This window comes from Clinocottus analis, unplaced genomic scaffold, assembly GCF_023055335.1.
Source record: "Clinocottus analis isolate CAN_PGR_092001 unplaced genomic scaffold, fCliAna1.0.p SCAF_9, whole genome shotgun sequence".
Taxonomy (NCBI): domain Eukaryota; kingdom Metazoa; phylum Chordata; class Actinopteri; order Perciformes; family Cottidae; genus Clinocottus; species Clinocottus analis.
The window spans coordinates 14,046,566-14,062,093 of NW_027176251.1; the positions used below are offsets into that span (position 1 = coordinate 14,046,566).

The 15,528-nt window shown below is 42.5% G+C and overlaps 2 protein-coding genes across 2 annotated transcripts; both read right to left on the minus strand.

Moving 5' to 3' along the window:
* Positions 1 to 4,110: 4,110 nt before the first annotated feature.
* mcl1b (MCL1 apoptosis regulator, BCL2 family member b) lies at positions 4,111 to 6,405 on the minus strand. Its single transcript, XM_068570541.1, has 3 exons — positions 5,787 to 6,405; positions 5,258 to 5,508; positions 4,111 to 5,114 (listed from the first exon to the last, which is right to left on the minus strand). Exons 1-3 carry the CDS (start codon positions 6,268 to 6,270, stop codon positions 4,998 to 5,000), a joined length of 852 nt encoding a protein of 283 aa, XP_068426642.1. The 5' UTR covers positions 6,271 to 6,405; the 3' UTR covers positions 4,111 to 4,997.
* A 1,229-nt stretch (positions 6,406 to 7,634) lies between these two features.
* ensab (endosulfine alpha b) lies at positions 7,635 to 15,378 on the minus strand. The gene is made up of 3 exons (XM_068569483.1): positions 15,184 to 15,378; positions 12,868 to 12,990; positions 7,635 to 10,974 (listed from the first exon to the last, which is right to left on the minus strand). Exons 1-3 carry the CDS (start codon positions 15,238 to 15,240, stop codon positions 10,810 to 10,812), a joined length of 345 nt encoding a protein of 114 aa, XP_068425584.1. The 5' UTR covers positions 15,241 to 15,378; the 3' UTR covers positions 7,635 to 10,809.
* Between the last annotated feature and the right edge of the window lie 150 nt (positions 15,379 to 15,528).

A 15,528-nucleotide genomic window follows, 5' to 3' on the forward strand; every position in this document is an offset into this window, starting at 1 on the left:
CGATGGTCAACAGTCAAAGAATAAAGTTTCAAAAGACGGGATGGCTCCGCTCAGAAAAGAACATGACACATCATCCAGTGGATTACATTTGATATGTGATAAGTATCCCCAACACCACAAGTTCAGAGTTTAGACATGCGGCGCTGATGAATGAGAGCCCTTTAACCTGCGATATCTGACCATTTTAAAATGTCTATTTAAAGCTACTCTTCTAATTCTGCCTCCCATAACTCAATACTGTCCAACATTAACCAGGTCATGAAAACTTTTGAGTATGCACACAAAGCAAATATGGCCATTTGTATAACCACAACCTCAACAAAGACTGTGACAAACACACATTTTCTCTTTGTGTGCAAAAGTGATTAGACAAAAACGAGAACAAGGTTGAAGCATCTGGACAAAATGTTCTTCTGACTGAACTTAAGTCACTTTTCTATTCATAAGCGTTCAACATGTTCTCAGATTTGCATTCACTAATATTTACACATGTGTAAATATTCAACAAGCATGCTTTTATTACAGAGCAAGCAAATAGGAGAATAAACAGGCGCCTAATGTGCTGATAAAGGACACAAGATCGTCAATCCAGCCTCCTAATGGCAGTCAATCAGCTGCTGTGGGTCAAAAGATGCTTTGCCTCCGGGCTAATGGACAGACAGCGTCTGCTTTACATCAAACTAGATTAAACAGGAGAACATTGAAGTCCATTTATAGACAGTTGCAGGAATGAGAGGAAGGCTTGTGTGGAATTCAAAAATAGCTGCCATAACAGGGAACAGAGTTTGTTTCACAGAGATGGCATATGCAAAAAGTCAACTTTTTGCATAGGGCTTTATTGAAATGGTGCAGGTTGACTAACAGGTGTTCCCTGGGAATACAAAGCCTCTTCGCACACAGGGAGTAACGAATTAATAACGCATGTAATTGCAGAACAAAAATACCTGAATGAAAAATGGGGGAGTTTGACCTACTCGAGCTTCAGGACAAAAGCCAAGGGAAGAAATGCGGGCTACACTGATCGCTGAGCACCAAACAGACATACAAATTGGCACAAACAGGATTCACTTCACATGTTTTGCTCAGTTAACTGGTAGAGGAAAGCGTTGAGCGGACACCCTCGAGGTACTCTGCACATAAACATTTTCTGGGCATTCAAACAGGGAAATGAGCAGACGTCAAACCTGTACCTATATTTTTCGGGGATGGCAGTGGTGGGGGCGGGGGGAGTTTTCATTACTCTTATTGACGCTTCCCGACAGTTAGACATGCACAATGACATCACTCAAGTCACATGCTGTGTCATGTTTCAGTTTGTTTTGGACAGGAGACCTGGCGTACAGAAACCTGGGGGATTCCTCCCACTCCGTAATGCTACAGTGTGAACAAATCTGCATTGAAAATCGTCAGGACAAGAGCTAGCTAATGTTAGCGGTGAACTGCCAGCTGCAGCACCGTGCTTTTTGGCATAATAATGGTGCCAACGTTTCATTGTTATTATTATTGAAGCTCTAGTCAGTAGGAACTAGTGTTCATTGACTACGGTCATGATGGAATAAGTTTCGACCAAACCATAAAATGTTTTTGTCTTTAAATAAACATTAATGTATTTCCTAATGATTTTAATTGTGTTTATGCAAAAAACCACTGAAGTTGATGACGACAAAGTGCAGTAAAGTACAGAGGCATTCCAACCACAAAAATAGGGGTCCCCTGAAGAGAAGTGTGCATTTTCCAACACTGGAATTACCCTTTCATGAAGAAGTTGTGTAATATTGCAATGCAGTGAAGTAAAGTAAGTCTTTCCCAGTGCAGCAGCTGCAGTAACATGGGATGTCGCAGGACTGCCTGTGAGCACTTAAGTTTCTATTTTAACACATTCTGTTTCCTTTTTACACAGCTCCACTTCAAAACCGCAAAAATGTAGACCAAACTATCTCTGCATCTCAGGGTCAGAAATTCAGAGTATTCGCAACTTCTACCAAGTAACTCTGCAGCAGACTAGTCCTGTTAAAGATAAACTTTAGTCAGCTGACTTCCCAGAAACAAGTTGCTTTTTTAAAAAAAAGAAAAAAAAAGGGGCGGGCTGTTGCTACGGGGAAGTGGAGAGGCCTAGAACCGACTGGAAAAAAAAAAGAAGAAAAAGGCCGTTCCTCAAAGCTCAAGTTACAAACTGCAGCGAGCTGGTTTGTGTTGAAAGCAAGAAAACGTTGAGAAATGAGACCTGACGAAATGGTGTTTTATTGAGATCTGAAACCATTTGTTTAAGTTCCCAACAAGTGTGTCAAGAAGAGACTTCCTTGTTGAAGTCCCCAGAAAGCACACAACCCTTAAAAACGCCTACAAAGAATGAAAGAAGTTCCTTTAAAATAAAAAAAGGAATTTAAATGCACTTTTAATGCAGAGAAACGCCAAATAGGTCATGTAGTCAGAGGAGATCGAGTGCTGACGAGTACTTTGGATCCTCTGGGCTGGGCAGCTAAGATATGAGTATAATCAATACTCCCTGCAGTACTCAATGTTAAGTATGTACAAACAATAGTCTCAAAAACACTCCTTGAAAACTATCCCATGATAGGAATGTGTTTACCTTTGAACAAGCGTTCAAATTTACAGCAGCACTGCTGTTGACTGTGCAGAGAAGCTACAAGTTTGTCTGCTGCAGCTGGAAAATGTAAACACTGAAAAACACAGAAACACAACACAGTCGATTGAGCTTTATAGTTTTCTTGACGGAATAATGTTGCAGACAACTTGCTGTTTTTTTTTTAATGTATTTGTCGTGGAAGATAACTAATCATCTCACCACTGCAAACGTCCCGTCGACACTGCCAACCACAAGTTTCATTTTCAGTATGACAGACTTTCTTGAGGCCTATAAAGTGGTTTGCAAATGTATAGCATATTGGATCCTTTTTTTCTTTTAACACCATGCTCTACACCCTGATAGATGTATTATTAAACATTAAGGATTGAACATGCTAGGTAGAGGAGAAAATGTATGCACAAGCACTGTATTGCTCCCATACAATACCAACGTCAGGGTTGTTCAAAGACTTACTACGCTTTGCATATTTGGCCCCAAGACATTACTGCGCCCCCCCCCCACACACCCCCACTCCAACCCCCCAATCCACTTGGGAATGGTGCAAACTGCTCTATGGTATTGCCTCAGTCTCAATTCCCCAACAGAGCAGCCCGTTCTTCACAATGAACCATGCAGGGGGGTAACCACAGTGGCGGGCTAACATCATTCGCCACTGGAGAGGACACGGGGAGGTCTGCTGTGGATCGTCTCCATGGAGAGGCTCTACTCCATTTCCACACAAGACCTCGATGAGTGCTGTGTTTGTCCTGTAACCCGAGACAACGGGAGGATCTGAACAAACAAGGGCGCAGCCTCACTTCATCACCAAGGATTCCCCCTGCTTGAGGTTTGAGTCACTGCACTGAAGATGTTATAGTTTTAAGATGATAAGTACAAGAACATCATTTTAATCCTGGTTAAAAATGTTACTAGTGAGAGTACACCAAAGCAGAAAGGAGCTGTAGTCCACAGCCACATCAGAGCTGCAAGAGCAAAGAGAAGAAAAGAAAAAAACACTGCAATTTTGCATCAGGGCACCAAACCAAGCCCAAAATAGACACAAGCGTTCAAGTACCCAATCGAATAAGTCATATTTGTTTAAATATGATATTATATATCTTCACCAAATGCATATGTGATTAAGTCATCAGTTTCTAGGTAGACTTAGAAATGGTCCAACCCAGGAAGTAGTGCTGTGCAATTTTCAGGATGTTGTGAACAGTTTTTTACCCTTGTTTCTCAGTCTAGCTGGTGCCGTCAGCTGTCGTGCACAAACTCTTTTTGCAGATAACACCCCCACCACCGCAACTCTGCGGATGCAGCCGAGAGCTCAGGCAGCCTCATCAAATTTCTAGGAAACGACTCGGGCTGGGGTGTGAATACACATCAAGGGCTTTCAAGTGCGGAGGCGTCCAACTTTTGAGTTTAAAGTGAGGGCTTCATTTCTGCAGTGTGAGTGTAGATGCATCCTGACTTCTGCAAAATGTTCTTTGCAGTGAGACAGCATCAACAAGGTCAAGCCATGTAAATAGTTACTTTTTTATTGTTTCAATCTATACAGATTTGTTAGCTTACAACCAGATCTGTGCCATTTATCATTGTCTGCATTCATTCTCTGGAGGACCAACATCACACCTCCCTTAACAAACTACGGTCAGCTTTGGTTCACTCGACCAGCACAATCTGGGTCTTCCCCAACTCAGTTCTTGTTCATTTTCTTCCAACAGACTCAAACTTTCCAGGCTGCCGTTCAGCCAAAAAGTCCTGTGTGTGGTTTCGTCTCGTCTCGTCTCATAGTGCGGATCCAAAATTTTCATAACAAGGAAGTAATGCTACACCCAAATGCAAATATCCTCTCCCCCCACACACCTCCTTCCCTCAGGTTGCGGCGTCCTTACAAAGGATCAAGGGGTTATGAATGGGCTCTATGGAAATGGGATTCATTTCGCATTCGATGGGAAAATGCAGCTTTCCCTTCCTGGTTTGGCCTTACTTACAAAACACCATTACAGCCAGGGAACTATGATATTATCATGGCCAAACTGGTAAACATAATGAGGTGAAAATTAAGAAAAAAATCAGGTCAACTGACTGTCCCTTACCGTTTTTTTTAATTTGCATATAAACACATTTTCTTTACATTTATTAGAAAAATAAATTTCTGTAATTTAAATAAACCCTAATTGTTTGCACGTATTGGACTGTTGTGGGCAAAAGTCCGTCCTTTTTCTGTCAACAGCAAAAATGGTGTACTTATTTGCAGCTGAGGGGTGGCAGGGAGCCTGAGAAAGGATGAAAGGAACCGCTTATCTGCGGTTTATGTCCATCAAAGTCCAATTTCAATGTGGAGGAAAGGTTGTCGAGGGACTCGTCCACCATGTGAAAATAAGTCTCTTGAGTGTCCAAAAATTCACCTGATCAACAGGGCCAGTGTCGCCCCGATGCCAGCAAATCCAGCAACGGCCATGAGTGTGTTCCTCACTGTGGACTCTGGGTCTGCTTCCCGAAAGAACTCGACAAAGCCATCCTGGAAACAAAAGATAACAAATATATGAGTACATCTATTGGATGGGATCCGAGTGTAACAATACAGTTGCACAATGAGAGCTGTTATGTAACCAGTAATTCATCCCCTTACATCCTGTCATTCAGTCATTAGTCATAACTCACCCAGGCATTGTTTTTGACCAGCCAGTCCCGCTGGTCAGACAGCAGGTACGTAGAGATCTCTTGTCCCACCAGCTCCACACAGTTCCCCCTGCCCTTCTCCTTCAGGTATTGACACACCACGGCCCCGAAGGCCACCAGGCTGGCAATGCGGCCCCAGTTTGTGGTCCCGTCCGCGAAGAGGTTTGTGGCTACAGCTCTGACAAAACTGGCATCGTCACTACTGTCGTCTAATGACAATTTGTTTATCATACCTAAAGAAACATGGGGGAAATAAGGTATGGGGAGTGAAAACTCTTTCTTGTTGGTACGTTTTAAGTAACATTATGTGAGGACATCACCTCCATTTACATAAAGTGTAATTAGTTATAACTTCTGAATTCATTTTAAATGTAAAAGTCGATTTAAAAAAAGCGTCAAAAGCAGATAAACACAATAATTAAAGGTTAAACACTGAAGGCTATAAGCAGCCATCATCGACTTAACGTTACCACACACACACACACACACACACACACTTGACACTACCTACCATTGTACGCATATCTGTGTTTCTCCAAAACGTCCTGCACGACCCTTTTCATCGTCTTAAGCTCTCTGCTTTCGTTCCACTGGGATTTCGAAATTCCGGTAAAGTCTTGCAGGAATTGGCTCATGAGCTGCCTCGTGTCGTTCTCCAGCACCTCGGCCTCTGCTGGGGAATCCGACATGTCGATCTCTCCGTCTAGCTCCGGGGTGCAAGGCAGCGAGCCGCCGTCGTCCGTGTCCTCGATCATTTTCGACGCGTACCCGCTCGTCGAGTTTACCCCAAGGAGCTTGGGCCGCTTCGGCGTGTCGTTTGACCCCACGTTACCGTTGTGCGAGTCCTTAGCGGAGCTCATGGCGACCTGCGGGGATGAATCTCCCGAGCCGTAGTGCACGGGTCCCTCCACGACTCCATTTTGAGGAAGCATAAAACAGCCCATGACTCCCGTCATCTTAAATGCGGCCCGTTTCGAGCTTGGAATTATATTCATTTGGATTCTCTTGAGAAGTTACGATTATACTTTGTTTCTTTAAAAAAAAGATTAAAATGGGGCGGTAAAGAAACGTTGCTAGCCTGTGTCCGAAAAAAATTAAGCTAGCCTTTATCAGTGCGTTCACTGAGTCTACATGGCGGAAGTGAGACTACGCAGAGCCTCCTCCAAATAGATATCGGAGTGGGTGCGTCACCACGTCCTGCGTCACCACGTCTGCGTCATCGACATTTCTTTTTTAAACCAACGGCTTTTGAAACTGTTTTGTCTGTCTGTCTATGTTTTATAAAATACAAAATGATTAAATAAAAAGGAATCTGAGTTGTGATTATACTAAAAGCCTAAAAAAATAAAATGAAAACAGGAAGGTTTATAGGTTTATTTGCGGGATATTTTGTATTTCCCCATTTGTTCCCACGATATCGTCAAGCCTAAAGAAACGTAGACAGAGGAGGCGGGACCGGAAACATTCCCCAAATTAGGAAACAATTAAACTATGAACATTCATTGTGATTACAGATCATTACAACACTATAAGTTATAATAATAACATTTAGGGTTTTTTGGCATTTAAACCATGGCGTGTATTTTTGAAATATTTTTTCTACATAAAGTTGTTATGCAGCAGTTCTAGGAAACAATTAAACTATGAACATTCATTATGATTAAAGATAATTACAACAATGTAAGTTATAATAATAACATTTAGGTTTTTTTTTTGGCATTTGAACCATGGCATGTATTTTTGAAATATTTTTTCTACACACACACACACACACACACACACACACACATACACACACACAAACACACACACACACACATATATATATATATATATATATATATATATATATATATATATATATATATATATATATATATATATATATATATATATATATATATTCTTTACATTTTACTTCAGTAAATAAGTTACACATTGGTGCAGCCTATACTCAGCTTTTAGAGTTAGCTGTCATTTATGAAACAGATTAAATTGTGAGTTATGCCACCAGAACTGCTGCATAACACAACTTTATGTATTATAACCTTTATATTTCACATGAGGGTGTATTGACACGTTTCCTTAAGCCTTAACTTATTGTTCTCCCTGTCTGAGACAGTCTAACCTTTGGTCCTACTAGAAATTTCCACGTTATGCTAGGAATGATGGAAAAAGCCAGGGCTCTCTCTTGAGCGTCACGTTATAAACATTTGATTGTGCTTCCCCCTGGTGGTCAGAGGGAGGTCGTTCTACTTTCAGCACCTCCTTTGCGTGTCTGTGCCCCTCCCCCCCTCTCCACCAACTAGTACACCCATGGTGCAAAAGGTCTAACATCCAATAAAAAACAAAGAGGAAATGATATTAATGTAAAATTTTATTTCAAATACTGACAAAAATCCTCTCACCTAATCCCACACAACTGAAACATTCCAAGTACACTGGTACTTTCTGAAGTCTTAAAATAATTCCCGTGTTCTCCAGTAATCCTCCTCTATCATGTAAACCCTTATGTTTTTTTTTCTCCTTTTTTTTCTTCTTTCTTTGAAGCAAGGGTGCCTCTGATTTCCCTGCAGTTATCTTGGGCCAGGATGAAATATACTAATTATGCAGTTAGAGAACACAAGAAAAAAAACAAGAAAAAAAAACAACAATAATTTGCAAAAAACGACAAAGAAAGACAAGATCAGTTTTAAAAGCAGCACAAAAGTACTTCGGAGGACACAGCCTGTCATTTCTTGATACATTCTGGCACATGTTTACATAGCTGAACGAGACACCCTGTGTTGGGTTTGAAACATACCCTGCCATTTCCTCTCGTGGAACCGCTCTGTGCAAAGCCAAACATCGAGTAGCATTCAAGCCCTCCTGTCCACCGCTGTGTCGCAGAACACGTCAGCGCCTATTCACACCCTTTTTTTCTGTCAAGCAATCGTTACTTTTTTAAGCGTGAAACTGAAACATAATATGATGCTAGATGATGATGTTTTTGCCAATCAAAAAACGCAACAATGCACCTTTGAAATTTTAGTAGTTACATCGAGGTTTTGTCCGAACTTAACCGGCTTTGTCACAAGAGCACGTACGACCCTGAAGCCGAGATGCTCAGGGAGTCGTGCTGTCGGGCCACAATGACAGGTGTTCTTTACAGGGTATCGTCGCTTAGATTTGTCTTTGAATCAGCAGCATTTACATGTATTTTCATATGATACAGATTCACATAGCCTCTGCAATTCACTAAGACAGAGCAGAAGTAGTGTTGAACGGAAAGGAGAGCAGAACCATTGACTCAGAGAGTGGAAAGCAGGTAGGAAAACAACACACACACACACACACACACACACACACACACACACACACACACACACACACACACACACACACACACACACACACACACACACAAATAATCCCTTCCTGTCGAAGTCTATTTACAAATGGCTGGAACAGAGTAAAAGCAGTGCATTCATACAACACAATGACAAGCACATACGTACAGGTCCAATCTCCCCCCCTAAAACCCGACTGCGAAATTTGACACATTTTGAAGTCTCGATGAATAATAAAAATAAAGACGAGAGGTTGAGAGTCTGATGGTGTCACAAAGCTGACATGGTGGAGAGAGAGGAAGGTTTCCCTGAAGCAGTTATTATACAAGGAGGCTGATTCTCAGAGCTTCAGAGGTTGAACCGCATTAACAGGTGGGATAAGAAATGCAGAGTCCCCACCCCCCCACTCATATCCCTTCCAACCCTGTGTTATAAAATCTCTCTCTGCTTTGCCAAGTATTGGGAGCGAGTGTGTCCTGCAGGCATGCAGTGTCCCACTTTAAGCCCCGCGGCGGCAGCAACCTCGGGAGCCGGGGCGACACCTGTTGTCGCCATGGTTTGCCCGCTGTCACCCCTGAGACCAAAAATGAGTTCATGACGGTTTGTTTTACTGGTGGTGGAAGTGCGAGTTTTTTTTTCAGAGAAGCAGTTGTAGTCATATTCTTTTCTTAACGTTAGTGTACCATACTGTGATATATAGTGTATTCTAAAAGTGTTACAATGTGGAGAAAACCATCTCCAATACAAAAAGATGAGGAAGCATATAATAAGCAGCTTGGTTAATTATTTCGGTCGGTACCACAAAATAAAAACTTTTGTTTTTTTTTGTCTTTTCACTGGGACCTTTTGTGTGTTTGGTGTGTCACTCTGACCCGCTAACCTTCAGCGGTGCTTTGAAGAAGCAAAGAAAGTGATATGTCTGAAGCTCGTCACGAATTTCGTGCTTGTTTGTATTTACAAAAGCATATATTTGCTCGACGCCGGGTGCTGTGATGCCCCCACTAATCTTTCAGGCTCATAGTAAACACGCATCTTGATGCGACTCAACGTGTCAAAGTGTCCAGCCATTAAGAATAATAACACACTGAGCTGGGTCTCGCCCCTGGCCGCTAACAAGGAGCGTGCATATGTGGATTGTCGGGAGAGCGAAAAAGGAAAGGGAAAGGGAGGAAGGAAGTGTGATCGAGGACGCTTCGGGGCTCCGTGTGTTTGTTTTGAATCTTCCTATCACCAAGTACATTACCCCACTCCCAAAAACAAACTGAACCCTAACATGTTAAATTTCTCTTTTCTTTTTGTTACAATCATGCAGCATATTTAGAGAGAACAGAGAGCAAAGGGGGGTCGAGAATTGAAAGCAACATGAGCAGAGAGAAAGAATAAAGAGGTGGTGCTTTAAAATCCCTGTTTGGCCGAGCAGCAGCGGATGACCTCTGGGGGGGTGGGAAGGTGGGATGAAGGGAAGCCTTCGTTCATTTCGCCCATTTCCCCCAAAATTGTGTCAGTGAAGTTAAAGGGCTCTTAAGCTAGGCAGCCGTCCCTCACAAGTTTGGTATGCAAGCAGTTATTCACATCTTTCCCTCCCGCTAGAGCCAGCCACCAGCACGGATGGGAACTTAAAGCTCAACCATCCTGGTTCCTAACTCCCTCACACATGCGCACACACATACACGCGCACACACACGCACACACACGCACACACACACCCACACACGCGCGCACACACACACGCACACACACACACACACATTATTTTGGTGTTATTTAGGATGCAAAATTAAAAATAAAAAAAAGAACAAAAGCATACTATACAGACTACAAAGTGCATTAACTCGTCCCATCCGAACCCTGCCTGATGACACACCTACTGTGATGCATCTTGGAACACCGAAAAACCAAGACATGAGGGAGGCGGTGGAGCAGAGTGTGCGCAGACAGGGCAGAGCTGTGCGTGGTGGGAGGGCAGAGAAGGCCGCGACCTCACGGGGCCACCTAACAACCTCAAACCCTCCTACCCTGTCCCACCCACATACAAGCAAAATGGAGTTTCAACTCATACAACTCTGCCCGACATGGTAAAGCCAGTGGTGCCTGGGGATGAAAAAAGGGGTACGAGAGGGGAGGGGGTGGACGTAGGGAGGGACACGGGTGAGATCTGACGGGAGCCCCCAGGGGGAGGTGACGGTGCTTCTAGGAGGATAGAGGCTAGCCGGCTAGCTTGCTCGTCACCAAGGAGGACTTTCGTTGGGGCAGGTCCTGCGGCGTGGGAATGTGGTCGCCGGTCACCAGGTTCTTGTCGGGCCCTGCCACGGGAAGCTTCTTCATCTTGGCCTTGGCCATGTTGTAGTCGCCTGAGTCGAAGTATTTTTGCTGCGTGAAAGAGGAGATGAGAAACACCACTGCAGCATTAGAAGTATGCCGAGGAAACAAGCTGTTTTCAACAAGACAGTTGATTTAACTGACAGATGTCGATCTTTAAACGATCCTCACACGCCTATTTGCGCATTGAAAGAGATTCATCGTTCCCATACTGGTCATTTAAGTATGAAATTCCTTGTAATGCTGGGAATGTACATTTTGTCCCCATATCTTGAATTGAAACCACATTGTGGAAGTAATATTTTTTACAGCCAGTACGGACCGGAGGAACTATTACAGTGAGATTATTGTATCATAAGACAGACCTACGAAAGAGAGCGAGAAGGAACGATGCCTTTATGATGTTATTTGTCTAGCTTGCCTCATATTGTATGTGCCACCAATGTGGCTGCATTGCATTCCGGTCTACTTGAGGTTTAGTTTATGGAGAACTTTTATTTAACTCTAGCCCCAAAATCTGCGTTGTGTTTCGGTCAAGTAGGTACCGGACGTCTTGGAACCGCTGCCATATTAGCACCGGTTCTCGGTACCCAACCCTACTCGAGATAGAATTTTTCGATTTTTTTTCCGCCACTACTTTCGAAATCTATTAGCTTTAGGTAAAGTATTACTTGCACCCTTATTGCATGTTTAATTTTAAAGTGTATGTATTGCGAAGGAAGCTACAAAGCCTTCATTTCTGAAAAAAAACAATGTTTCCTTCTTTGTTTTTACCAGGCCAAGTAAGCCGTGGAATTTACCTTCCCGGGGCAAGAAAGCAATACTTGGTGTTAAGGCCTGGAGGAAACGAGAGTTCATGTTGTAAATAAAGGGTTAGGCTACTGGTTTGGCTACTGGTTTGGCTCATGTTCTTTATTGTTATGATGAACAACATGAACTTAACAATTATTATTATTATTATTATTATTATTATTATTACTGTAGGCAGGGCAGAGAGGGCTCTGGAGAACAATAGTTAACCTGTCCTTTTCACTCAGACCTAGAAAATTGACCTTTATTAGAATGGTCATATGCATACAGGTAAAAACATGCTTGATGCTGCGCCGGACGCCGGACAGGGCATTGAAAATCCGGACTGTCCGGCCTAAATCCGGACGTCTGAATGTACCTCCTCAAAAATGTTAACGTTAGCTAAAAAATTTCTACCGGAGCTTTAGCTAGCTCGCTAATGTTGCGTTCTCTCCTGCTGTGTTCAATGACTCAATTCATCAAGTTGTAGTTAACGTTAGCTAAGTCTATGTCAACAGAGTTCTCGGGTAACTTAACTTAGATATACCATAAAATAGTATATTACCGTGCACTTGCGGTCCCTTCTGGCACGTGCACCTGTTCGCAGTTCACTGAATATAAATACCCCCCCCCCCCAAAATGTATTGAATCTACACGATTCACGTAGGTCACGTATTTTGGTTTCAAAACAGCGAATTTCAGCGATAAGTGAGGGATTTTCATGTCTGGCTTGCGCTCTTCCCACAGTCCTTAAGATCATGTTCATGTAATACATGAAGTCGGTGGTTTGCAGGTCATGCATATTTTTACAGGTTACGCTGTGCGGAATTAGCTTTAATAATCGGTCACGTGGGTGTGGGCAATAAAAATGATAAAACCTGACAAGCGGTCTGGTCTGAGCGTTCTTTTAAGTATAAATGATTATGTTAATTAAAAACAATTTGATGTGCTGCAAGTTGCCCTTTAAGTTTATTCATAATTAATGTAGGCTACCAGGTAGAGTGCACAATGGTCATTTAGTTCATCGAGAGTAGGTAATAATTATTTTTTCGCTCTGATCAACCAATTGATTAATTGAAGAGGTGGAAAAGATAGTCTTTGGTTGCCTCCAGTCTGTACCCGTCTCTGAGCAGGTAAATAAACCATGTCACCTACCCCTTTCTGTAGTCTCTTCATCAGGAAGTCTGAGCCGCCGGGCTTCTGTCCCAGGCCGGGGTATTTTGCCTTCAGCTTGGCTTCCTCTGCCTTCACAGGGTTTGCATTCTTCTCTTGGGAATCCTGTGGAGACAAGAACAAACGGACATCAAGACTCCTCCTCTGCAGAAAACTGGGCTCCTACAAAGAGTCAGCAGGTTCATCTTCAGACATTTTTTCTTCTAAGTACAACTGAAACAGCTGTTTAAGGGACAGGCAATCAGTCATGGTCACCCAACAGTTCAAAACATGCTGCAACTACACAAACACCTAAAGTAAAGTTTACTGAAATAAACTGAGCATCCTCAATCTTTTTGAAAACCCTGTTTTCTGAGGTGTGCTAAAAAAAAATGTAACTGACTATAACTATAGTGAACTGAAGATACTTCAAAGTAGTATGAGTCCTAACATGAATATTCTTCTATTACAGCTGCATATATTACCATAATAATTGGGAAGAACACATCTAAAACATTTTTAAAAAGTTGTTTAAAGGATTTTTATAAGCTTAGATAGTTAACTAACAACAAACCCTCCTTGGCCATCATGTTTATAAGGACTGTGTGCAAAAGAGCATCATGTATACATCTGTCAAAGCTAAAACTAGTTGATGATGAATGAACACACAAGTCCATAGGCGTCTTAACAAACTGTTACTATAAATAAAGTATTCCACTTTTTTTTAAGAGGATTGTGGGAATTAAGATCAAGAAACAATACGTTGACAAAGTTTTCCAGCTCCTACAACACCCGGATGCCTGACACTGGCCAAACTGGTCAGACACCAGTCATTCAAGTCACTTTCAGGCAAATATTGAGGTCAGAAATTTAGGCCACCGGAACACACCTTGTTTGTGCACATAGCCGAGTGTTCTGAGTGCATGCTAAACTGTCTCAGGAAACAGTCGGTGAAATGCAGGAAGGACAAACTCCAAAGTGCGTTTATGCGCTCCCTGCACATAGGCGTATACCGTGAGCTAGTAGCACACCGCTTAGACCTACTTTACTATGGAGACAAGATAGGGCACTCAGCCTGCAAAGCTTGCTGGGACAGGGATAAAATGTGACTCAGGACACAGAAGCCGATGAACACATTCCCTCAGGAGGAGGGGGACGTGTGGCACCGACTGTGCTGATTCACTTGGGTCTATGAGGAGAAATTTATGAGCTACTATATTCGACCTGATGCAGGAAAACTGCAGAAACAGATTCTTAGTGCAAAGTGATTTGGAATCCATGGGTTAGGAGGTCCTAATGTCCCCCTAAATTTGCTTAGACTGTATTTCAGTTATTTAAGTTGGACAGTAAATACATCAGTATTGCTATGTCCAAAATGCCTTTTTTTTGTTGTAGTGTATTTATTAGTATTATGAATCATTAACAATTTAGACAAAAATCCAACGCTAAATCAGATTTTGCCCTAAATTAGTCAAGTGCATGACATGGTTATATCAGCATTATATATATATATTTATATATATATATATATATATATATATATATATATATATATATATATATATATATATATATATATATATAATGATGTATTTATTATCAAACGTCAACAGACTATAGCATAAAAATAAATGAAATGCATGTTCTGACCGACACAGATGTCAACAGATCATCCAGATGTTGAACCATTAGCACATCACTGCGGAAACACTGTCACACTGCAGTTGCTGTCACTGTCAGGAGAAGACCGTCAGGGGGATCTCTAGCCATGTGCACGTCGAGACTAAGACAATCATGTCAAGCAAAACACACCAAAAACACGCCTTCGCATTTGGAAACGAAGTCGGCCCCCCTCTGTGACATGTTTTGGGGAACCTCCAGGACACACCAATGAGGCCGCGAGCTGCTGTGGACTCGCCAGCCAATGACACAAAGGCAAGGGACAAAACAAAGTGACACACAGGCAAGTGGTGCTCTGTCAGGTGGGACAGCTCTCTATATATATTTATATATATATATATATATATATATATATATATATATATATATATATATATATATATATATATATATAGAGAGAGAGAGAGAGAGAGAGAGAGAGAGAGAGAGAGAGAGAGAGAGAGAGAGAGAGATTTTCAACACACCGAGCGGCTGAGCATTAGCCCCCAACGTCTCCCAGGAGTCCCCACATACACCCCTCCTCTCTCTCTCGCTCCCTGGTGCAGCAGTGTGCACACTTCAGCTAGCTGATGTTCGGCCCTTCTAGCTAGCACTGGTTAGCCAACAACATTCATGACAGCAGTCAGGAGAACAACCCACCTGTTTTTCGTCCTCGTAGTCCACCTGAATGTCCGAGTCCAGGTTTTCTGACGACATTGTGTGAGTGTGATGGACAAGCAGAGTGTCCCGTTCACCAGACGACTCGGAAGAGGTGGATATACGCGCTACCTGTACTGAATATAATCCTCCTTTTCTGGACACGACTGCTCCCCAACAAAAATGGCGTAACGAGATGTGACATCACCAACGAGGGAGGGGTGTTCCCTGATTCTCATCGACATGTACAGTAACCAATAGGAGAGCAGTAATGGTTCGCGCAGAGCCAATGAATTATCATTAATCGGGCCGTTCTCTGTGATTGACAACCCATTGCCCAATGAGTTT